The sequence below is a fragment of the Suricata suricatta genome, chromosome 14 (assembly GCF_006229205.1).
Source record: "Suricata suricatta isolate VVHF042 chromosome 14, meerkat_22Aug2017_6uvM2_HiC, whole genome shotgun sequence".
NCBI lineage: Eukaryota > Metazoa > Chordata > Mammalia > Carnivora > Herpestidae > Suricata > Suricata suricatta.
This window is the reverse complement of record NC_043713.1, coordinates 13,643,242-13,667,316: the sequence shown is the minus strand read 5'-3', so window position 1 is coordinate 13,667,316 and position 24,075 is coordinate 13,643,242. Positions and strand designations below refer to the sequence as shown.

General features: G+C 37.4%; 1 protein-coding gene across 2 annotated transcripts in view; it reads right to left on the bottom strand.

Moving 5' to 3' along the window:
* Positions 1-24,075, bottom strand: part of PIGN (phosphatidylinositol glycan anchor biosynthesis class N) — a 113,359-nt gene that overhangs the window by 80,988 nt on the left and 8,296 nt on the right. For both annotated transcript variants that reach the window (XM_029922189.1, XM_029922188.1), the window contains 6 exons: positions 13,021-13,149; positions 11,992-12,240; positions 8,863-8,984; positions 8,262-8,360; positions 5,930-6,036; positions 1,437-1,561 (listed from right to left, as the gene is read on the bottom strand). In XM_029922189.1, the coding sequence (XP_029778049.1) occupies positions 1,437-1,561; positions 5,930-6,036; positions 8,262-8,360; positions 8,863-8,984; positions 11,992-12,212 (674 nt within the window). In that variant the 5' untranslated portion in view covers positions 12,213-12,240; positions 13,021-13,149. The remainder of the gene's footprint in view (positions 1-1,436; positions 1,562-5,929; positions 6,037-8,261; positions 8,361-8,862; positions 8,985-11,991; positions 12,241-13,020; positions 13,150-24,075) is intronic.

Genomic DNA, 24,075 nt, shown 5'->3' with positions numbered 1-24,075 from the left:
TTATATATTATCCTGTTTTCTACTAAAAACATCCTGTTACATTCTTGGTTATGAAATTTATTCAACTTCACTCTAAGTACGTTACATGATTTGGTTGTAACTTGTTAATTAAAAAACAAAGTCATAATTATTGGCAAAAAAACCAACCTGTACAAAATAAGATAGGTTTGTTACTTTCTTAACCTTGGAGACTGATGCCAAAAATGAATGGGATGGCTCTACAAAAACACTTCTGTAAAACTTGTTTCTGTACACTTTCAATGATCACAGCATCTTATCACAAGGAACTAGCCACTGTAAAAAATTCTATTTTCTGATTTCATGTAATTGCTTGACCAGTAAAAAAATAGACACCAAAGCAGACAGAGCAGAGATGCCTGCCAGGTGATCAGAAGGAAACTCGAGGCTCTCTCACTCCCTTTCGCCAACATTGTCCATCCTTTCAGGACCTGCTGGAGCTGGACTCCGGCACATCATGTTCAAGAAGGGGAGCATGAGGTATTAATTACTGGCAGCTAACCAGTGAGCATTATACACAGTTAGACTTATCTAAGCCAAATTCTAAATAAAGAATAAAGGTAAAACATGGATTCTTCCTCTTATGGTCTGCAAAACTGAGAAAAATATTTGCTGTTCTATATAAGGAGTGCTATTAAAATATAGTATATGAGGAGGGAAAGGTGTCTGGGTGGCTCAGTGGGTTGAACATCCAGCTTTGGCTTAGGATCTCATATTTGCAGGTTTGAGACCCATGTCGGGCTCTGTGCTGACAGCTCAGAGCCTGGAGCCTGCCTGCCTTCAGATTCTGTGTCTCCCTCTCTCGCTCTGACCCTCCTCTGCTCACACTGTCTCTCTCTCTCTCTCAAAAAATAAATAAATAAAACATTAAAAAACAAAAGAACTATTAAAAAATACATATATAGTATACAGGGGTGCCTGGGTGCTCAGTGGGTTAAGTGTCTGACTTCAGCTCAGGTCATGATCCCACTGCTTGAGAGTTCCAGACCCCCCCCCCCCATCAGGCTCTATGCTGACAGCACAGAGCCTGGAGCCTACTTCAGATTCTGTGTCTCCTCTCTCTGCCCCTCCCCTGCTCATTCTCTGTCTCATAAAATAAACATTAAAAAGTTTTTTTAATTAAAAAAAGAAATGCAGTATACAAAACTTTATATAATTATTTGCTGATACAATACTGATTAAATAAACATAAAAGGAGTAGCTAATTATATTGCTTTGTGATATAAATATTAACATCATATAAATGCTTTTTTCTTAAGATTTAATTTCTAAAATATATAGTTTTTTCTCTGCCTTTATAAATGAAGAATATAGAATGTAAGCAATGTGATATTTACAAAAAAGTTATAATACTTTTAAAGTTCAAATAATACCTGAGTCTCCTAAAAACATGAAATTAAACACAGCATTAAAATTACCTTGATGATGGTCGGTGAGCATGTCCATTTGTATCTATTCCTAATAAATGTAAGAAAAAAACTATTTTTTCTTCATTTAGCTTAGAAAACAAAGACTGGTTGTTTCTGGCAGCATGAAAGAATTCCTGTATGTAACAAAAAGAAATTTAGTTCATTTATTTTAGGTAAAAAATAATTCTTTTTTTTTTTTAGGTTAAAAAATAATTCTGATGAAAACATTTAATTCAATTTAGACATAACTATAAAATTAAATTATCTTGTTTTGTTTAAGCTTGTCCTCAGAGCCTACCAACAAGAGTCCTTATTGTCAGTTCAGACATCAACGCTTAAATAATGAGTGAGCTGGGTTATAATTAGGCCAAAAAAGGGTTATATAAAGAGAACCTTGATTTCATGAAGGTCTCCTAAGTGCTGAATAAAATATACGAGGTGAAGACACATCTTGACAAGAGCCAAAAATAAAACAGTACCAGTGGCAACAGTTTAGGAACATTTTATCATTTTTAAATGGTTGAGAAGCTGGACTATGTCTCATTGTCGTGTCTCATTACTGCCCTCATCCAACTGTTACTGCTCACTTGAGCAGCGCAAATAGCTTCCGAACAAGTTCGTTTTCACCAAGACTAGAACCTGGTCTTCATATCGTCTGAGAGAAAAATGCCCACTTAATAAAATATGGGTTGAAAATTATTATACTGTTCATAATTATAAACTGGATTCAGAAAGGCCTTCTAAGACAATGAATTAAACCTCTATTCACACACACATGAATATGTAAACAAGTATCTGTGGGGAATACTTTTAAACTACGTTAAATAAGTCAACAGGCTCTGCCAAGATACATAACTGTCATTCACATAAATGTCTCTTAGTAGATGGTAACTTCAACAAGAAAAATTTCATTGTGCAACAAAAGCCTGAAGCATTTTTTGAAATAATTCTTCATTATTACAAATACCAAAAAATGCAAATGGTGCCATTAGAGAAACCTGTTATTCAAGAACAGAAGCAAATAAAAAACGAAGATATGTAACCTGGTACCATTCTCCTCAAAAGCATAAAACTGCCCCCTCACTTTCGTATACATTCTACTTAGCCCCTAAGAAGTTTTAAATCTAGATGGAAGTGGCGAGCTCTTCAAAAGAATGGAATTAAATTCTAAAGATATCATTGAAAGCTGACAAAAACCAGAAAAACCTAGCAACTTAAGTAAAGAGACATTTATAATTTGTTCCATGACTGGTAAAAAAAGAATATTCAGGGGCGCCTGGGTGGCTCAGTCAGCTAAGCGTCCAACTTTGGCTCAGGTCATGATCTCACAATTTGTGGGTTCGAGCCCCGCATCAGGCTCTGTGCTGACAGCTCAGAGACTGGAGCCTGTTTCAGATTCTGTGTTTCCCTCTCTCTCTGCTCCACCCCAACTCGTGCTCTGTCTCTGTCTTAAAAATAAATAAACTATAAAAAAAAAAAATATTCAGTCATGTAAGAAGTGCTATTCATTCATATGTGGACACAAGATCTGAGAACCTATGAAATTCTATTCTTGCAGAGCTCAACATGTTAGATTCCTATTGGTTTTTTAAAAGTTGGTCTTTTGAATGTAAGAGGGGAAATATACCCCTAGTTGCTTTCCCCTTCGTATTTAGTACACTCGGACCATCAGCCCCCACTTGTTCTCATCTCACTGCAAGGGCACTCATTTCTGCACTCAACAAATGTCTGTGATGCATCCAGAGAGACTGCTAGATGACACCCCAACATGCACTCCCCCCTCTCTCTGAGTAAATACCTGTGATTTCATGAAACATGGCAATGCTCCAACCTTAAAGCCTACATATTCCCCAGCCTCTCTCACAGCTAGATGTGCCTTAGCTGTTGTGGCCAGTAAGATCTAAGTCAAATATTTCAGTCAAAAGACGATAAGGACCCTGAAGCTCTTTGAAACAAATATAATTAGGAAAGAAGGTCCTTTTCAATTCCTTGCACTGCTGACCTAAAACACTGAAATAATGGCTGCAACTCCAGCACCTCCTAAATCATGAAAAAACTTGGAAGATAAAACTCATGCTCTGCCGACAGAGGAGAAATTCAAGACTGCGTCTTAATGACACCGTGGAACCATCATGTCAATCCTGGACTGCATCGATGCTGGGCTGCCTACTGCTGGCATTAACTTTACTGAGCCAAAGGTAAACTTTTAAGCCGTCTTTTTTTTTTTTCCTATTATACAGAACCAAACCGAATCTGATACTTGTATCTCTGTACCAGACAATTCCTTGATAGGAATTTAGAGGTAACAATGGGAAAAGGTCAGTATCTCTGCCAATAAGATGTACGTAGGAGGGAAGAGGGCCATGCCATGCATCATCAACTGCGGTGCCGCATAACGACGTACTTAGGCCGGCAGTATTAAAGGAGTAGAGAAGAGTTATCTAAGTCTAACTGAAGGGAGGTGCAGCAAAGGAAAGCCACAGAAGGCCTAAAAGAGGAGATGATGCACAAAGTGAGGTTTGAAAAGCAAATAGATTCAACTTGCATGAAGCTCAAGGCATTATGCTAAGTGAAACAAGCCATTCACGAAGGAAAACACGATATGATTCCAGTGATGTGAGGTAGTTAGATTAAACAAACCCGTAGAAACAGAGTGTAGAACGGTAGTTGCCAGTGGCTGGGAGAGAGGGGAAATGGGGAGCTGTTCAATGAGCACAGAGTTTCCGTTTTGCAAGATGAACAAGTTCTGGAGATTGGATACACAACGATGTGAATAACACTACTGAACCTGTATACTTAAAGATGGCTGAGATGGCAAATTTTACATGTATTTTACCACAGTTAAAAAAAAAAAAGTGAGTAGACATTTGCATGGATTCGTTTTGCTTGGATTAAACATGAGTCTCTAGGCAGGACACAAGTCCGGACTCCCTCTCTAGCCATATCTCAGACCGTGTTCCCAGTCAGTACTCCTGCCACACTAAACTCCTTCTTTCAGCTCCTCAAATCTATTATGCTGGCTCTTCCTTCAAGGCCCATGATTGACATAATGCTGTTGGCTTGAAATACTTTTCCTAAAGTGCAACCCAAACCCATTTCTTTGTTGCCTGTACTTCGTAAGAGATCATCTCAAAACTCTCAGGAAAGCCCTCCCCTAACGGTCTGGATCACGATTTTCCAAAGATATATTCTCAGTCCCTATATTTTCCTTTCATACTACCTCCCACTGCCAAAGATTTCATGTTCATTGTTATTATTATACATATGTACCATATTGTATAAAGTCACGGGCAAGTCTTTTTTTCTGAGCTCTATCATATCACCAACACAAGCAGTGTTGAAATAAAGGGGGAAAAAAAGGCATAAAATCAGGCCAGCCACAAACTATATCGGCCCACCCACAAGGAATCGGATCCATGACTCCGGAGCATTTTTAGCTATGTGCGTGAAATTAGAAGCAAGTGCCTTTCAGCAGATGCTAACGTAAGTAGATTCTCTTATGAAGCAATAAGTAGAAGAGTAATTTGCTAATTATTTTCTTAAAGAGATGTTATTTAACCCAAAAGTTTTCCCTATTGACAAAAGTATATGTTAAAAGAGAAAAGGAAATTTCAAGAAATTCCTGATAAACGAGATAGGGTTTATCAAAGAATGCACTGAATACTTAATTCCTGATAAGTAAATACAAGGAAAAATGCTGTCATATACCAAGGAACACATTTACAAACTAACAAAAATGACCATATTTGGAGAAGTCCACAATGTCAGTTCAAAAGACACTACTGGTAAAAACAAGAATCATTAAAGGTCAAGCAATGAATGCTTCTTAGAACAGATAAATTGTAAGTTGTAATTTGTAAATGAGAAACAATGGACAAGAAGAAAGGCTTGCCAATGTCTACAACTGAGATTTTCAAACACTTGTTAAAAACGTAAATTCTATTGAATAGATGGTGAAACTATAATAATTGTCACTAGTCCCAACAACCTTACTTCTTAGAGCAACTCATGGATATTTTATTAGGACTGATTTGCTAACTTGTGTTTGCTTACCTTTCTTGAAAGTACAATTTTTAAAAACTCATATTATAAACACATCACATTTACAGATTTTCAGAAGCATTTTTCATACATCTCACGTGGTCCTTCTACTGTTGGAGACCACCGGACAGTCAAAGACCAAGACTGACCTCGGATTATTCGGCAAACTGGGAATGAAATACAGGCTCCCTGAATTCCAATCTATGGTCCATTTTATGGTCAGAAACATAGAATTTTAAAAAATTATCTTTTGACATTATTTCTTAAAATTTATCATTAATTGGTTATTACAGAATGTGCCATTTCTTAGAATCTAGTCTTTCTAAAATAGTATGCTACAAATACAGAGCTTTCAAGTTCCTGCAAGTAGGAGAAAATTAAGATGCATTACTAACAAATCACTCGCTAGTACTTTCGGTACAACTCTGTGTGCTGAAGATTATCAACTCAACAGTACGCACCTTAACTTTATCAAAAACCCAAGTATCCAGTTCTGTTACATCATGGGCCCCAAAATCCTCATTGTCAGCATCATAGGTATATGTAAAAACATGGTCTCCAGAAGCACCTATGGAGGAAATTTGGGGAAAAACATTTTTAACAGTTTTTTAAGCCTTCATCAAATATGAAATAATCATTTAAAGATTTCTGTGAGTAACCAAAATTCTTCACAAAGCATTGTGTATCATGACGGGAAGAGAAAGACAGGAGGAATAGTTAACGTTGTTTTATATGCCACGGACCATGATTTGTACTTAACACATGCTGTTGCTTTTTGTTCTCACAATAACGTTCTAATTTACAGATACGCTACATGTAAGTTAAGTAACTTGGCCAAAGTCACAGTGCTGATACACGACAGCACAAAAATAAACACCAAAATCTGTCTCCCTGTACAGACTAACCTACTCAAAAAAATCTGTGTGTCTTCAGATGCTACAATTTGAAATAAAGGAGGCCATTTGGTTCACAACACTTCCTAAAGCAAGAAGAAAATTCAAACATTTATCTTATTCACAGAATATGTGTATTTTTCTAAATATAAGAGAATAAACATTGTCTATTGGCACATTCTCTGAAGGGGGTCAAAAACATATTAATCTTACACATTTGCAAGATTTTATTCAGAATCTAATCACCTTAGTGAATTTCTGAGACAGGCTCTTATACAGGTCACCAGGACGAGATAGAACAAAGGGATAATCTCTTATAATAGAAATTTAGTCCCAAAGATACTACCACCGCTCCGCTATTCCACTTCCCACCTCCTAAGTGAAGATCTCAGTGGCTTTGTTGGTTACCGTCACCCTAAGAAATGGCACATTTCTCTTGGACTGTTTGCGATTCAGGCGTTGGTCGTATCCTATCAACTACAGCTGGAAGTAGGAAGCAGAAGCCAGCTTGGTGAGCCCCAGAAACTTAGTCCATCCTCACCACTGCCAGTCCCCCGCCACAAGTAAACTGCTTTCCAAAGAAGGAAGTATATATAAATGGCAAGCAGTTTGAGGTTTTTTGGCTTGCCCTACATAAGAATGTTCTATGAATATAATATGTAAAACTCTGAATGTACCTTTTGCTTTCAGGACATACAATAATACTCAACAATTCCAATTATTAAGATTACACCTATGGCTAGGCATTAGGTTATAAAACTTTTTCATTAAGTGAAATGACCAATCATTCTGCTCTCACTAAAAAGCATTTATTTTATTTTATTTTTTGATGCTTTTTATTTCTTTTTGAAAGAGAGAGAGAGACTGTGTGAGTAGAGGAAAGCCAGAGAGAGGGGGAGACACAGAATCCAATGACAGGCTCCAGGCTCTGTCGTGGGGCTCGAACCCATGGACCACAAGATCATAACCTGAGCCAATGTCAGATGCTTAATCGACTGAGACACCCAGGCATCCCCTAAAAAGCATTTAAAAGGGGTCCCAGGGTGGCTCTGACTGTTAGGCGTCCAACTTTGGCTCAGGTCATGATCTTACAATTCATAAGTTTGAGCCCCATGTCAGGTTCTGTGCTAACAGCTCAGAGCCTGGAGACCACTTTGGACTCTGTGTCTCCTTCTCTTTCTGCCCCTACCCTGTTCATGCCTTATCTTTCTCTCTCTCTCAAGAATAAATAAACATTAAAAAATTTAAAAACAAATAAATTTAAAAGCATTTAATGACACAAAATTCAAATGGAATCCAACTGATTTTTAGAAAATAATATAAATGAATTTTCTAATCAATGCACAGAAACAAACACAACAAATCCAAATGGCATGGTCTTGAATATGTAATAATAGAAATTATAAGTTATAGCATTTAAATCTTGCCGTGAATATCTACAAACTTCTGGTAATTTATCAAAATAAAATGAACCAGACATCAACATCATCATAATGAAGAATTATGTGATAAGCACGTTGTTAACTATCTCACAAGAATTATCTAATTTAATCCTAAAAGCAAACCTATGAGATAGAGATGATTATTATCACATTTTTAAAAAGGCAAATTGGAGGTCAGAGAAGTTATCTAACTTGCCCAAGATTATAAAGCTGTTAAATGTTAGAGCCATATACCACTTCCCTGAATCCAAGAAATTAACAAATGGCAATATTTCAAGAACTAAAACAAAGAATCAAATAGACATGTCTGTCCATTGTAATACACATCCCTATGTCAGAGAGGTTAAATATTAAAAACAAGTATCTCAAAAATCAATAAAATACAATAAGTAACATAAAAATTACCACATTGATTTATTACCTATACGATGTGAGGGAATATAATCAATGACTCTTACCTTTGGCAAACATAGTCAAAATATCTGGGCTTCCCCAGCTCCACGTGTACTTGCTTTCATTAATAAGAGAATCAAATTCCACAGGATTTTCCTTCCATCCTTCAGGTCATTGAGAAAAGAAGCCAATAGTAACAATGGTAATATATAGTTGGTAGAGTATTAGTATAACCACTAAAATAGTATTCTTCAAATAATAATAAGGATTAATTGCAGAACGCATGCAAAACTGATAGTAAATTCACTACATTATACCATAAATTATTTTCGGATTTTATTTTTAAGTAATCTCATATACCATAATTTTAAAGGTTACAAGAGATAATTTCCTTCTTACTAAAATACAGAATTTCTTTGGAAGTTTTGGGAGCTAACAGCTAGGAAAACCACGGGTCCATCCAGTCAGATTGTTTTAGGTGCACACGATGACAAAACCAAAGCTTAATTCTTGAATCAACACCAGTGTGTGTTTATGAGTAAGACACGATAACACACTTGCCAAAAGAATGTCAAAGGACACGTCACTCTGTGTCATGATTCAGTGTTAAAAAAGTGTTTACGCAACAAATTTTTCATGTACTAAAGTCATCCAGACAGACAATACCTTTGGCAACGGCACTGACATCTTCATAAAACCCAGCGAGCAGGGCCACGTGACCTGGCCGGGATTCGGTCGGCACACGGGTGTGAGAAATGCCCCAGCTGCCTTCATGCGTTATGATATTCCTAAAAGGTATCGACCAGCAGTTAACACAGACTATGATTAAGTCCTGCTCGAGCTTTAGAAAAGTAAGATTATTCCAGAAGGAATCAAAACCAAAAAGTGAGTCAAAATTTAAGAAGGAAAGGATTCTTTCTGGGGCACCTGGGTGGCTCAGCCGGTTAAGCGTCTGACTTCAGCTCAGGTCATGATCTCACAGTGTGTAAGTTCTGATCCCAACTGCGCCCAGATGACTCGCTGGATTCGGCAGGGTAAGTGAGCCGAGGTGAGATAAAGAACCAGCGAACCGCTCCACGTGTGTAGGAAGCCATCAAGTACTCAGATGGTTTGTTACCCAAGAAATAACTGACACGCACAGTACTGTTCCATCAAAGTCAAATATCACTAGCTGTGAGGTGGTCCTGTGGTCATGCAGGAGAGTCCTTCTTACGTGATACGCGCTGAAGGGGTCAAATGACTCAGGAAAAAAGAATTAAAAATTTAAGCGTGTGTGTGCGTGTAAATGTGCATGTGTGCTGAGAGAGAGAATGCAAATAGGAAAACAATTAAAAACCATTAAACTTAGGATAAGGGTATACAGATGTTCATCATTATAATCTTTTCGATTTCTCTGTTCTGCAAAATTCTCAAACTAGAAAATTCAATTCTCAAAACAATTCTTAAAAAAACAATCTCAAAACAAAATTAAATTTAAAAATTAACTCTCAATTAGGAGTTAAATTACATTCCTAAATTTGAGTTTAACACAGGCAAAAGTTATCTCTGCTAAAATGTGGTGTCAGTATTCTTTAAGCTGAATCCCGGAGAAGGCAAAGCGCCAGCCGCCCCACTGCCGGGGAAGGACCGGCACAGCAACCAGCTACGCGAGGCTGACTGCACTGGCAACGGTTTCCAAGATGAACGCCCGATGCCCAAAATAATGGCTACATGTACTGGTTTAGATACTCTCTCTTTTTTTACTGTTTATTCATTTTTGAGAGAAAGAGAGAGACAGAGCATGAGCAGGGAGGGGCAGAGAGAGAAGGACACACAGAATCAGAAGCAGGCTCCAGGGCTTGAACCCATGAACCGAGAGATCATGACCTGAGCTGAAGTCAGACACTTAACTGACTGAGCCACCCTAGTTTAGATATTCTTAAATACTGATTTACCAGTATTTAAAACCAACTTCAGTTAAATGCATGCATAATAAATAAAGTCTGAAAACCACTGACCCACTTATTAAGGGAGAAATATTTTTTAACTTCTTCAGTTATTTAATGAAAACTGAACTTCAACACAAAGAGGGAGGTATAAAGAAATTTGGATCTCTCTGTTTAAAAACATTTTGATCAGTTCAGATCATATTTTTTAAAAGACAAGGGGAAGAACAAATAAAACCTTTCACAAACAGTTTAAAAGAAACTAGAATATTCCTGAAATTGTAAACACGCAATGGCATACATACAACACAAGGCACATCAACCTTGGCCTGCTATCCACACCCAAACGAGAAACAAGTGCAACCAGTGAAGCTCACCTTTTCCCTCAGAACCAGTAATTTGCAATGAACTGTAGTTCTCTTTCTTTGACAACCAAGAAATTCATCCAAATCTATCACCCAAATTTTTAATTATTTGTAGACATGTATGTGACATATTTTTGTGAACTGAACTCTGGTTTGATTTTCTTTTTTTGGTCATCTTGTCCCACTGCCCTGAGTTGCTCACTTATTTACTTTGATCTTTTAATATACTATGCACTTCTTTGAGCCACCATTTATTTCCAGAATTTAACAGGAATCCAAAGTCTTTCATCCTTCTGGCAGTGAACAAATACTTATTAATTGGTTACTATGTTCTAAGAACTGGATAATCAAGTAGCATACAAAACAAAGGCCCAGGCTTCATGGACCCTGCACATGCTAAGTCCTATAAAGAAAACTAAAAAACACAGTAAAACAGGCACCTGGGGCTCAGTCGGTTCAGTGGCAGACTTGGTTTTAGCTCAGGTCATGATCTCACGGTTTGTGAGACTAAGCCCCACAACTGCCTCCATGCTGACAGGGAGCAGAGTCTGCTTCAGATTTTCTCTCTCCCTCTCTCTCTGCCCCTCCCTTGCTCACACTCATTCTCTCTCAAAATAAGGAAACTGTTTTAAAATTTTTTTAATGTTTTTTTATTTATTTTTGACAGAGAGAGAATGCGCACAAGCATGGGAGGGTCAGAGAGAGAGGGAGACACAGAATCCGAAGACAGGCTCCAGGCTCTGAGCTAGCTGTCAGCACAAAGCCTGATGCGGGGCTCGAACCCACGAACTGCGAGATCATGACCTGAGCTGAAGTCGGATGCTTAACCAACTGAGCCCCCCCAGGTGCCCCTCAAAATAAGTCAACTTAAATAAATAAACAAATAAATAAATAAATAAAACACAGTAGAGATTAAGTAATGATGGCAGGTGAGAGCAGGGGAAGATGGAATACTATTTTAGATAAATTTCCACTTGAATCTGAGTCTCACTCTCGCTACAACAGCATTAGGAAGGACTGTTGAGGGGCTGGTCACTAATCGGAAAGACAGTAATTATTTGTAGGAGCCCCATAAGTTTAAAAAGTTAAATATTTTTCCAAAGCCACTTCATAGACTCTCAAGTCATATTTAACAGTGACATAGACGTAGAAGGGCTTTCTATATTTTATAGGTGTATTTTGAGTTGAACTCTGTATTTTCTAAACACCATTATAATTAGCAATTCACTAATATTTAGGCTTGTCATTATTTCAAAAATGTAAAAGGCTTATTTTATAAGAAAAAGATAATATAGTGAGTTGTAAGCCGGTTCAGGAAATTAGGACAAGTTAGGCCAAGTAACTAAGGTCACGTATGACTCCTGGGAAGAAATAAACCTGTTAATCTGCAAGACAAAGGCAGATATGTATGTGCCCTATTCTCTTTTTCATCATCACTTCTATGTCCAACATGAGACCAAACAGTATCAGGATAACATTTTCTCTCTTTCAGTTGACATGCTTACCTAATAAATGGCGCTCTAGAATCTCCATTTTCCTCTAATTCATAAAGTGCATCTGCCCGCAGGCCATCTGCAACGAACAGTACTAATCTTTTTGCTGGAGGAGGCAATGGCGTAAACTGAGGAGTCATTCCATGAACCAAAGGAGAGGTAAAATAAATATCGAAGATGGAGCCGAAGAACACAAAATGTACGAACAATCCCAAAATAAAGAAGAGCAGCATATCCAGTGTGACTAGTTTCCAAGAAAAACTGAGAGAGGGAACAAAATTAAATCTGGATGAACCCTAATGCAATTATACATATTTTTACATATTTTGATGACTGCAAGTAGAACTGAACATATATTTTAAAATATTACTTAACTTACAACTTCACTTTCATTTATGGTGGTAGCAATGAACATTATTTAATAATGAGATCATTCTGAAAAAAATACATAATAAAATACACTCCCACAAAGAGAAAGTTCAAGTATAATACACAATTATCACCACTAAACTATTTATTTAGAATAAAGTTAAATGCATGCTAAGTTCATAAAAACTAACACAGGATCAAAAAAACAAGGAATTAAATAAGTCATAAAATGAGGCAAGGTCCAGTCAAATCAAATCCTGTATAAAACAGAAAATCATGCCTCGTGCTCCTGGCTGCCCATATGACCACCACTGATATTCTTGGAATTTAACATTACTTAAATATTTGCGGATTTTGTTTGACTTTTGGTTAGCAGTTCAGGACACTTATAGATTCTCCTGATAACCACCAAGTTGAGCAGATAACATGCATTTTTGTCTATTTAGCTGAATTATCGGAAGGAAAAAGTAGTTTAATTCCATGTGTTTCAGGAAATGTACACCCATTAAGGGAACACTTTCAGTTCCCTGAACCAAGACAAAAAAGAGAAGGTTATATTCATTCATTCACTGAAAATGTCTGTGCACATATTCTGTGGATAACGGTGTGTGGGGTACAACAGAGAACACCGAGAAGACACAGTCACAGATCTGATAAGTTTACAATACTCACGTTAAGAGAACTAAGCAGTATTAAACATTGAAACAACACTGTAAGACAGTATGCCATTAACTGCCAACATCAAGTCCATGGGAGTGTTTTTCAAGCCGGTCTATAATCTACTTTTGTTGGTGAATCTCCCTGCAGATTAAAACAACAACAAAATACTCTTAACTTGTCTTTCTGGTAATATAACTACATTAGTTACATACAGTTACCCTTAGCTAAGAAACATCAACAACGATTTAATTTTATTTATAGACATGGCTTATTCTTCCTGGCCTAAAGAATTACAACATAGAAGGAAAGGATGGCAAAATGCCTTGTAAAAACCCTGAAACACTGGGGCGGGGGGAGGGGGGATGCTTATCAAGGTCAAGCACATCATAAAAAGAATGACATAGAGCAAATTGTCCAAATTATGGGCCACTATTTTCCTTATGGGTTTTTTTTTTTTTTTGAGAGACAGAGAGAGACATCACAAGCAGGGGAGGGTCAGAGACAGAGGGAGATACAGAATCCAAAGCAGGCTCCAGGCTCTGAGCTAGCTGTCAGCACAGAGCCCAGTGCGGGGCTTGAACCCATGAACCGTGAGATCATGACCTGAGCTGAAGCCAGACACTTAACTGACTGAGCCACCCAGGCACCCCTGGGCCACTATTTTCCTAAGAGAAATAAGAGTCAAATAAGTATCAAAGATAATCCACAAAGTAGAAAAGGTCCCTTTGTGAGAAGATGCTGGTCTGCAGCCTAACACAAGACTCTCAGAATAAATATTCCTTTTCTAATATATCTGAACTTCAACTACATAGCAAGCACTATCTTAATAATGGTATTCTGAACTTAAAAATAAAACAATCACTGTGATACAGCTGGAAAATACAGAAAAATCACCAATGATTTTACCACCTAAAGAAAAACTGGTTATGTTTCTTACAGTTTTTCTCCATTCTACATTTTTATAAAAGCTCACAATTTTATATATACATTTTTCCTTTATTATACATTAAGAAATCTTTATTACTTAAAAAAAAACTCTCTTTGTACATACCCTTCACCATTACCATGCTCTATTCTATGGGTACACTGAAATTTTCCTTATCACCCCCATGCTGTTAAACAGTGAGGTTTTATTTCCATTTTTTTCACCATTAAAAGTGTCAACATGATTTTGTAGTTTTTATGTTAACTTTTAGACACTTCACATTATGTGTTTAAAATATTGCGTATAAATGCAATACAGAGTCAAAGGCTATGAGCCCCTTTAAGGTTTTTGATATACTATGTCCAGAAACTTTTTGCTGAATACTGATTCTCCCAATGATAAATTAATGTAATACATGCAATATGATTTCTTATTTCACAAATAAATAATAAATTTAGCGCTCCTAAATAAAAAGCTATCCCTTCAAATAGACACAGTATAACAAACTAAATTTGATGAATTGAAAAGGAGACATTGAGAATACTCTAAATGACAAGATTTCAAATAGACACATTGTTACTAAAAACAGTATTTCAAGACAGGAAGGTGTGGTCAACTGTGTCAGATCAAGATTGGAGCAAGAGCGGGGCTGCAGAGCGATCTGGTGGCTGAAGGTTCTTGTGAACTTCACGGAGGAAGTTCAGCAGAGTCGTGAGGGCTGAGCGCTATGGAAGTGCTTGTTTGCAAAGTGAGCAGGAGGTAAGGAAGGGAAAGAGTGGAATGAGGTCAGCTTTTGGGGAGACGTTAACTCAGAAGAAGAAAAATGAAAATTGATGGAAGGTCACTAGACAGTTTTCTTCCGCTAGAGATAAATTTGGGTGAAAAATGGGTCTCAATGCAGAGAGAGATCAATGCCACAGCAGAGAGCGGGGGTAACTGCAGGAGCTCCAAGCCCTTGTGAAAGCCAGGAAAGATGGAACGGAGAGCACAGTGGAGGAGACGGCCTCCTCCTCCTTAGCCTGGAACCTTCCCACTTTGGGCCTGGAAGGTCTTGCACCGAGAAGCCTCTCAAGTCCACACAATCTATCTTGGGCTCTTTAGTTGACTCGTCCCATGGCAGCCTTTCTCGTATCTTCTCAACTGTCACCCCCTCAAGGTCTCTCTGACCACCAGAAGTAGACCCCCTCCTTCATTTCCCTGGATTTAAATAATCATACATTCTGGGGAGCCTGGGTGGCTCAGTAGGTTGAGCATCCAACTTCTGCTCAAGTCATGATCTCACGGATGGTGAGTTCAAACCCTGCATAGGGCTCTGTGCTAACAGCTCAGAGCCTGGAGCCTGCTTCGGATTCTGTGTCTCCCTGTCTTTCTGCTCCTCCCCTGCCTGTGTTCTCTCTCTCTCTCTAAAATAAAAAAACATTAAATAAATAAATAAATAAATAATCATACATTCTATATTTATAGTAAAAATACAGTACCTAGCAGCTCATTTTTCAATGCTAACAAGGAACCCAGTAATAATTCTTTCAGATCCAAAAACCTATCTACTAGTGGATGTTTAAAAATTTTTTTAAACACATGCATATCAAATTAAAATTACCCCTGGTTTTATTTTGAGTACAAGGGCTCTCTGTCATAATACCTTCCACTTCATTAGACAAGTGCTAATTATTTTAAGGTCAACAGTCTTACTAAATATTTTCTGAAGCATTCTAAAGATTGGCACCTATTTTTTAACTTTTCAATCAACTTTATTAATGTATAATTTATATGTAAAAATGGACCCATTTTAAGTTTTACAAGTTTTGGCAAATATATACTCACATAACTAACCACCAGAATCAAGATCTAGAATATTCTTCTTCCCCCAGGAAGTTCTCCCATGTCCCTCTGCAGGCAATGCCTGCTCTACAGTCCTGCCCATAAGCAATCACTGATCTGCCTTCTGTGATTCAAGATTAATGTTAAGGGGCGCCTGAGTGGCTCAGTCGGTTAAATGTCCAACAATAGCTCAGGTCACGATCTCTCAGTTTGTGGGTTTGAGGCCTGCATTGGGCTCTATGCTGATACCTCAGGGCCTGGAGCCTGCCTCGGATTCTCTGTCTCCCTCCCTCTCTGCCCCTCTCCTGCTCATGATCTGTTCGTGTCTCTCTCTCTCTCTCTCTCTCTCTCTCTCTCTCTCAAAAATAAGTAAACATTAAAAAAAATAAAACATAAAAATATGATGTTGAATGTTCTATGTAGATCATCACTGAGATGGTTTATTACACCTAGTTTCATTTAGCATAATGTTTTTGCGATTCATGCATATGATTTATTGTTTGTTCCTTTTTAGTATCAAGAAGACTTCCACTGTATAGATATACTACAAATTGCTTATCTATTAAATTCTTGAAGGTTATGTGAATTGTTTCCAGTTTCTGGCTATTACAAATAAAGTTTCTTAGAACAGTACATGCACAAGACTTTAAGTATACATGCTTTCATTTCTCTTGAGTAAATATGCAGAATGAGAATCGCTGGGTTAAATGGCAAGCAGATGTTTAAATGTATACTAAAGAACTGACAAACTTTTTCCAAATTGCTTTACACACACAAATTGCTTTATACACTGTCTTTTCAGAAAGTGTTTTAAAACTTTATGGACAATCTATAATTTTGCTACAAATGCCATTTAAGAATTCAACCTAATTTTTATAGTAAGTGCTTTACATTCTTTTATATACTGTGTATAATGTATCTTCCTAGTAAGAGTATTCATTTACAGCACTAGCTACTTACTACTGCATCAGATCCTGCACTTGGGCACTTTACTTACATTATCTCCCCTAATCCTCAGAACCTGCTTTGTCAATTAAGTATCAGAGTCCCCATTTTCGTAGTAGGGACTTGAGTCTCAGGGGGCTTAAGTAATCCTCCAAAGACAATAAGGGAAGGAGCTGCGACTTGAAGCCCGGCTCACATCACTAGGCAGCCTGGGCTTTTTCTGACTCTTACTCAGATACCCCGCGTGTCCAGACCTGCCCTCAGGATCTTCCTTCGAGGGGCAGGAGGCATCACGGTAAAGAGTGTGCGCCGAAGCACTGTACTGCGGCGACTCAAATCCTGTCTTCTCTGCTTACTGGGTGTGCGACTTAAAGCAAGTTATCTAATTTCTTTGTGCCTCAGTTTCCTCATCAGTTAAATGGGGATAACAGTAGTAACTTCCTGCTGGGGTGCCATTAGAATTGAGTTAATATGAGTAAAATATGAAGAGTGCCTACCAGAGTCAGCCCTCATTAAGTATTAGCTAATACTGTTCCCGATGTACATAAAGTTAGACTCATCGTGTGAGAAAAACTTGTTTGCCTTCCTTGTTGAGTTTAAAATCTAATTGAATAGATGTAAACCTCTTAGAGAGCCAAATCCTGAACTTTGTTTCATACCAAAGCATCAAGTTTAGCTTCACTTGCTCTGCTGCTACTTTCTTATCTATATGGGTATTTTTTTTGTTTTTTAAATTCTGGTAAGAACACTTAACATGAGATCTACCCTCTTAAATTTAAGTGTATAATACAGGGTTAACTATAGGAACAATATCGTACAGATGTCTAGAATGTATTCATCTTGCAAAACTGAGATTTTCTAGCTATTGAACACTAACTCCCACTTCCCCTCCCCCCACGCAGTCCCTGGGGACGATCATTCTACTCTCCACTTCTTTTAGTCTCTCTCAGATTATCTCATGTGAGAAGGATCATGCAGTGTCTGTCCTCCCGTGACTAGCTTACTTCAGCTAGCACAGTGTCCCCCAGGCCAGATATGTCTGATAGCCCCTGTTGCTCCATATATTTGCCAACATATTTGATGTTTTATCCTGTTTAATTTCACCTTTTCTATATGTGGGAGTGTACTTGTAACCTACTGTGGTAATTTTAATTTACATTTCCCTGATGACTAGTGACACTCAACAACTTCTCATGTGTTTAACGGACATTTTCTTAATACTCTTTCCCCACTTTTCACGTTTTTAAAAGTTTATTTCTTTATTTTGGGAGAGAGAAAAGAGAGAGAGAGAGAGAGAGAGAGAAAGAATCCCAAGCAGGCTCCACACAGAGCTGGATGCAGGGCTTGAACCCACGAACTGTGAGACTATGACCTGAGCCGAAATCAAGAGTCAGAAGCTTAACCTACTGAGCCACCCAGGTGCTCCTCCCTTCTCATTTTTAAGTGTTTTTCAAAAAGCAGGACTTTTCAATTTTGGTTAAGTTCAATTAATCTTTCTTTTAGTTATTTATTTTGGGACCTACATAAGGAATTTTTGTAAATGACAGCACTTTTTAAAATACAGATTTTTAATCTTTTTTATTTGAAAGTAACTTCAAACTGAGAAAATAGTCGCAAGAATAATGGTACATAAACCAGTAAACCCCTCAGCCATACACATGTAATGTTAACATTTTCCCCATTTCCTTCATCATTTTCTGTCTTGCCCCTTCTGTCCCTGCCTCATCCATCTTACTCCTCGTGTACGCACACGCACACCCATGTGTGTACGCATGGATATAAAATTACAGAATATTGTTTTGGAAGCATCTGAGGCTAAGTTACATGTTCTATGGCCCTTAACCTCTAGATTCCTCAGTGTTTATTTCCTGAGAACAGTGACACACTCCTGCAGCAGTTGTCAACTTCAGTAAATTCAACATCAGTATTTTACCTCATCTACCACCTGCTCTCCAATTTCTGAAGTGGCCCAATAATGTTCTTTATAGCATTTTTATAGCTCTACTGAGGCATAACTGGTCGATAATAAATTGTCCAGATTTAAAATGTGCAATAAACACAGTCAAGATAATGAAGACACCCATAACCCTCAAAACTTTTCTCATGACTGTAATTCATCCCTACAAACTCAATATTTTTTGATATTATTGTAAGTGGTATTTTTTATTTCAATTTCTCTTCATGAGTTCTTCAATCATCAATTTTTTAAAATTTTTATGTGTTTTATTTATTTTTGAGAGACAGAGAGAGACAGCATGAACAGGGGAGGGTCAGAGAGAGAGGGAGACACGGAATCTGAAGCAGGCTCCAGGCTCTGAGCTAGCTGTCAGCAAAGAAGCCGACACGGGGCTCGAACCCATGACCTGCGTTGAAGCCGGACACTTAACCAACTGAGCCTCCCAGGCGCCCCAGTTCAATCATCAACTTTTATACATTCACCTTGTATCCTGCAACACTGATAAACAAGTAGCTTTTACATAGATATCTTTCATTATTCTAGAGATAATTACATCATCGATGAATAAAGGACTTCTTCCTTGTCAATATAAAATGTCTTTCATTTTTGTCTCATGTTTACTGTACTGTCTAGAACCTCCAGCATGGGGTTGAATAGAAGTGGTAACAAGAGAAATCCTTGCCTTGTTTCCAATCTTAGGGTAAAAGTTGACAGTTTTCTAGGTTTTGCAAATTCCCTTTACTAAGTTAAAGAAATTAACTTTCACTCCTAATAGGCCGAGTTTAAAATCATGAATGGATGGTGGATGTTGTCAAATGCTTTTTATTGGACCTGCTGAGATGATCATGAACATTTGGTTCTTGTACTTCAATCTCTTAATGTGGAGAATTATATTGATTGGGTTACAAATGTTAAACCAAGCTTGCATTCCCACTTGGTCATTAAGAAATATCTTTTCTATAGACTGTTGGATTTCATTTGCTAAAATATTGTTTAGCATTTTAAAGCAATCTTTATGAAAAATATTAGAGTATAATTTTATTTTCTTGTGATGTTTTTCTCTGGTTAGGGTATCAATGAATTGGGAAGTATTGCTACCTCTTCTATTTTTTTGAAAGAGTATGTGTAGAATTTGTATTATTTCTTCCTTTATTGTGTAACATTATGCCAGTGAAACCCAATGGCTTGAGATTTTCTTTGTGGGAAGGTGTTCAACTATAAATTCAATTTCTTCATCTACACAGGGATATTCAGATTATTCACTAATTGTTGAGCAAGCTGTGGTAGTTATATCTTTTAAGAAATCTGTCCATTTCAAGGGTACCTCAGTGGCTCAGTCACTTAAGCTTCTGACTTCAGTTCAGGTCATGATCTCATGGTCTGTGAGTTTGAGCCCTGCATCAAGCCCTGTGCTGACAGCTCAGAGTCTAGAGCCTGCTTTGAATTCGGTCTCCCTCTCTATCTCTGCACTGTCTCTGTCTCTCAAAAATAAATGCTAAAACAATATTTTAAAAAAGAAACTTGTCCATTTCATACAAATTTTTAAATATATTGGTCTAAAATTATTCGTAACATTTTATTCAATTATCCTTTTTCCCTCCTCTAGTACGGGACATAGTCCATCAAGTATCAGATTCAGTTGTTTAAAGTCAGCCAATTTTTAAGCACTTACTTCATTTCAGTTAGATCTTAAACTTTATTCAGAGCTAAAGCATACAGGGTAATTTTGATGCACAGAAGCTCACACTGATTTAAATATCTCTTTTTTTTTCATGGAAATGTTAGTACTCTCTTTATAAATATGGTTACAAATAAGCAAACACCTAGATCACTTCTCACTTTCATTTGCATTTACAAATAACTCTCTGGACTTAGGTTCTTTTTTTCCCATTGCTATTACACAACTTTTCTGAATAGGGTATCAAAGTCTACGTGTTACAGGATCATATAAATTTTCCACCATCAAAAAGCTTATTTAAGTAGTGAAACATAAATTTTGAGAACTTTGACCTTCCTAGAGCTGTGAGAGCCAAAATAAAAATCACACTGTGATATAAGAACAGCAGGATCCAAGTCAAGTCACTCTTTGTCATAGTCTCTTTACTCCTGAAAAAAGACACCATCAGCCTTATTCTATGACAGGAGTCTAGTGGGGAAGTAAGTAAGACACAGCACCGTACAAATGTAAAGTATTAGGAATACTCGATAACAACTAAAATGTTCATTAAAGCAACTCACCTTTTATTTTTATTTTCTAAATGGAACTCTAAATAGGTGAGTTTATATTATTTTGAAAGAAAGTAATAGAAAAGAAAAAGGCATACTGTATTTTCCTGTTACAGCCAAGTCAATTTCATAACTCCCTGATTACGGACTTGGAATATTCATTATCACCAAATATTAATGACATACACCTGTATTTTTATTTAATATTTCTCAGTGTCCAGCTGGGTCCTATTTTCAAAAGAGCTTGTGTTTTTACTTCTCCACATTCAAAACCACCACAGAAGTGCATCCTTTCCTCACCTGGACCACTTCAAACACCTTTAAATAGGTTTCCCCACTAAACTACATGATAGAAATATTTCTCTTCCTCAAAATAATATCTTTTACATTGTACTCCACAAATCATACTAAATTTTGCTGGTGATTATATTTTATTCCAATTGGTCTTCAGGGATTTTATACACAGGTCTTAACCCCACACTCATGGACTTCCTAACCCATTTTCAAGTGATCTTTATATTTAAAAAATTTATTTCAATATAAGGAAAATAAGATCAAATACGAGTATTTAAAAAAATTCCAGGACGGAAGGCTCCTGGGTGGCTCAGTCCACTGAGCGTCCAACTCTTGATTTCAGCTCCAGTCATGATCCCAGGGTAAAGAGACTGAGCCCCACATTGGGTTCCATGCTGAGCTTAGAGCCTGCTTAAGATTCTCTCTCTACCCACTTCAGGTACTCCCCCCACTAAAATAAGAAAAATTATAAAGTAAAAAATTAAAAGTTAAAAATTTAAAAAAAAGAATTCCAGGAAGGAAAATCAAATGACAGTATAGCTTTTTTGTCTAACATCATAGTTACCTGTTACTTAATCAGGTAATAACTTGATTATGATCTGTATCTCCACCAGAATTCAATGATATTAATGAGGTTAGAATCTCACACCTCTTTTCCACAGAAAATTCCAATTAATAAATGTAGAAGGATTGAGGGGAATATAAAAGTACAACTAGGTAAACATCAGAGTAATAGTTATTGCCATCAAGATTCACTGATAAATGCTAAATCTAGTGGGTGAAAGTTTGAAGCAAAGCAGGATATTTGCAATCTCAAAAAAATCTCTCCCAAATATATATTACTACAAAGGGGAAAACATTAACTTACAATGGAGAAACCCTTCACACGCCACTGTACCAAGGAGTCAAGGTTAACCTAACCAGTAATAAGACACTTTAACATCATGTAACCCTAATACGGTGCACTAAGAAAGGTACGACATAGTATTTTTAGCAAAAGAATGTGGTATTCTTTCCAAAAATGCTAACATTGATCTATCCATGGGAGTATACCAGACCGACTCAAATTGAGAAACAGTCTACAAAGTAACAGACCAGTACTTTTCAAAAGTATCATGGCAACTGTCATAGAATGGAGGTTGAAGAAACACACTCACTCTCTGTAGGATTTTAGCAACTTTTCTATGAATCTAAGTATTTCAAAATAAAAAGTAAAAAAAAAATTACTTTGGAGTCTAAGCCTGCACTCAAAAGATAACACTGGCTAGAGTCATAAGTTGTAACCGCCACAAACTTTATGGATAGCTCTGATTTCATGTAACCTTTGTTCTGGTAAATAAAGGTTATTTACTAAGCTCATTGGCTTTAAGTGATTCAATGTTCACATCAGCGTCAGCTATACTGAAAAGCTCATTATTTAAAAATGGTGTTTGCAGTTCTCCGAGGCTTTTCTTCAGGTCACTCTTCTCTCTACTTCTCCAACTGGATAATTTCAGTTGTCCCCATTTCCACGTTCCTCCTTCTGCCTGTCCAAATTTCGGGTGAATTCATTTAGTGAATGTTTCAGTCTAATTATTGTACTTTTCAGCTTCAGTATTTCCATTTGGTTCCTTTTTATAATGCCGATCTCTTTACTGATGCTCTCGTTGTTCATGCATCACTTTCCGGATATTCTTTGTTTTTATGTCCATGGTTTCCCTTGACATTGTAAGCATATTTAAGACAGCTGATTAAAGTCTTTGTGCACTAAGTCCAAAGTATAGACTTCCTCAGGAATCATTTGTGTTTATAATGCTTCCTTTGAATGAGCCATATCCTCCTGATTTCTTTGTGTGCCTTGGAATTTTTTATTGAAAACTTGCATTTTTAATATTACAGTGTGGTAATCCTGGAAATCAGATTCTCCCCCTTCAGTAGGGCTTACTTAAGTTGAATTTTTATAGTTTCAGTCAACTGTTTGTTTTGCTAAGCCTGGCCATCTTCTCCTTGCATGGAGCTCACAGATCTACCCCACGCGGAAGCCGTGGGACCTGTTATGTCTTTTCTGAGGGTGCGTTCCGTGCAGTGGGGTATATGTGTATGCGGAGGGGGTGTGAGACCAAAGTCAGCCTCTGCACTGGGCTCTGAGGAAACCACCAGGCCACAGTATTTTGATACCACCAGATCATCGTATTTTAAGAACAAAGTCCAAGGTAAATACCAGTAAGTCACACCAGAAATGCAGGCCACAGGCCCCACGGCTGCTGCCCCTGCCACATCAGGGAGATGGTAATCCAGTGGATAAAAATGCCACTGTGTTCTCTTACTAAACCCAACTGCCCTTTTCTTCAATAAGCGGTCTGCTAGTTGCTGTAAACATTGGATCAGATTTTAGAGTTCCAAAAAAGCTAATTCTATCACTCTTCGACATCTTGTCTGTTTCAGCAGAGGAACTGCTCTTCTAAGGGCCATTTTCTATGATGTCATCTAGAGACTGTGTTCTTAACTACTTCTGATAGCTAATGAAAGGACAGAAACCTGCCATGTGGAGAGTAAATACTGCCAGTCCAAACTGCAGGAAAGTAGTTGAGACCTGCACATAAGAGAAGGTTATCAGGTAAACTACTAAGCTATGCAATTAACACTAGTTCAGTTGTTTTATACTTATTATTTTGGGGTGTATACTTTTTTCATCATGATGTATATCACTTCTAAATGAAAACTATATGTGACTTTACCCATGCCATGTAAGAACTAATTATCAAATTTCCTCCTGGCCAGTAGACCAACAGCGGTTGCTAGTTATTCAGATGATTCATGCTCAGCTACACACTTGAGAAGAATTCAAATTTTTTTCTTTGTATCTAATGTCCTTTATCTGTTCCAGGACATCACAGTACAGTTACCTGTCATGTCTCCT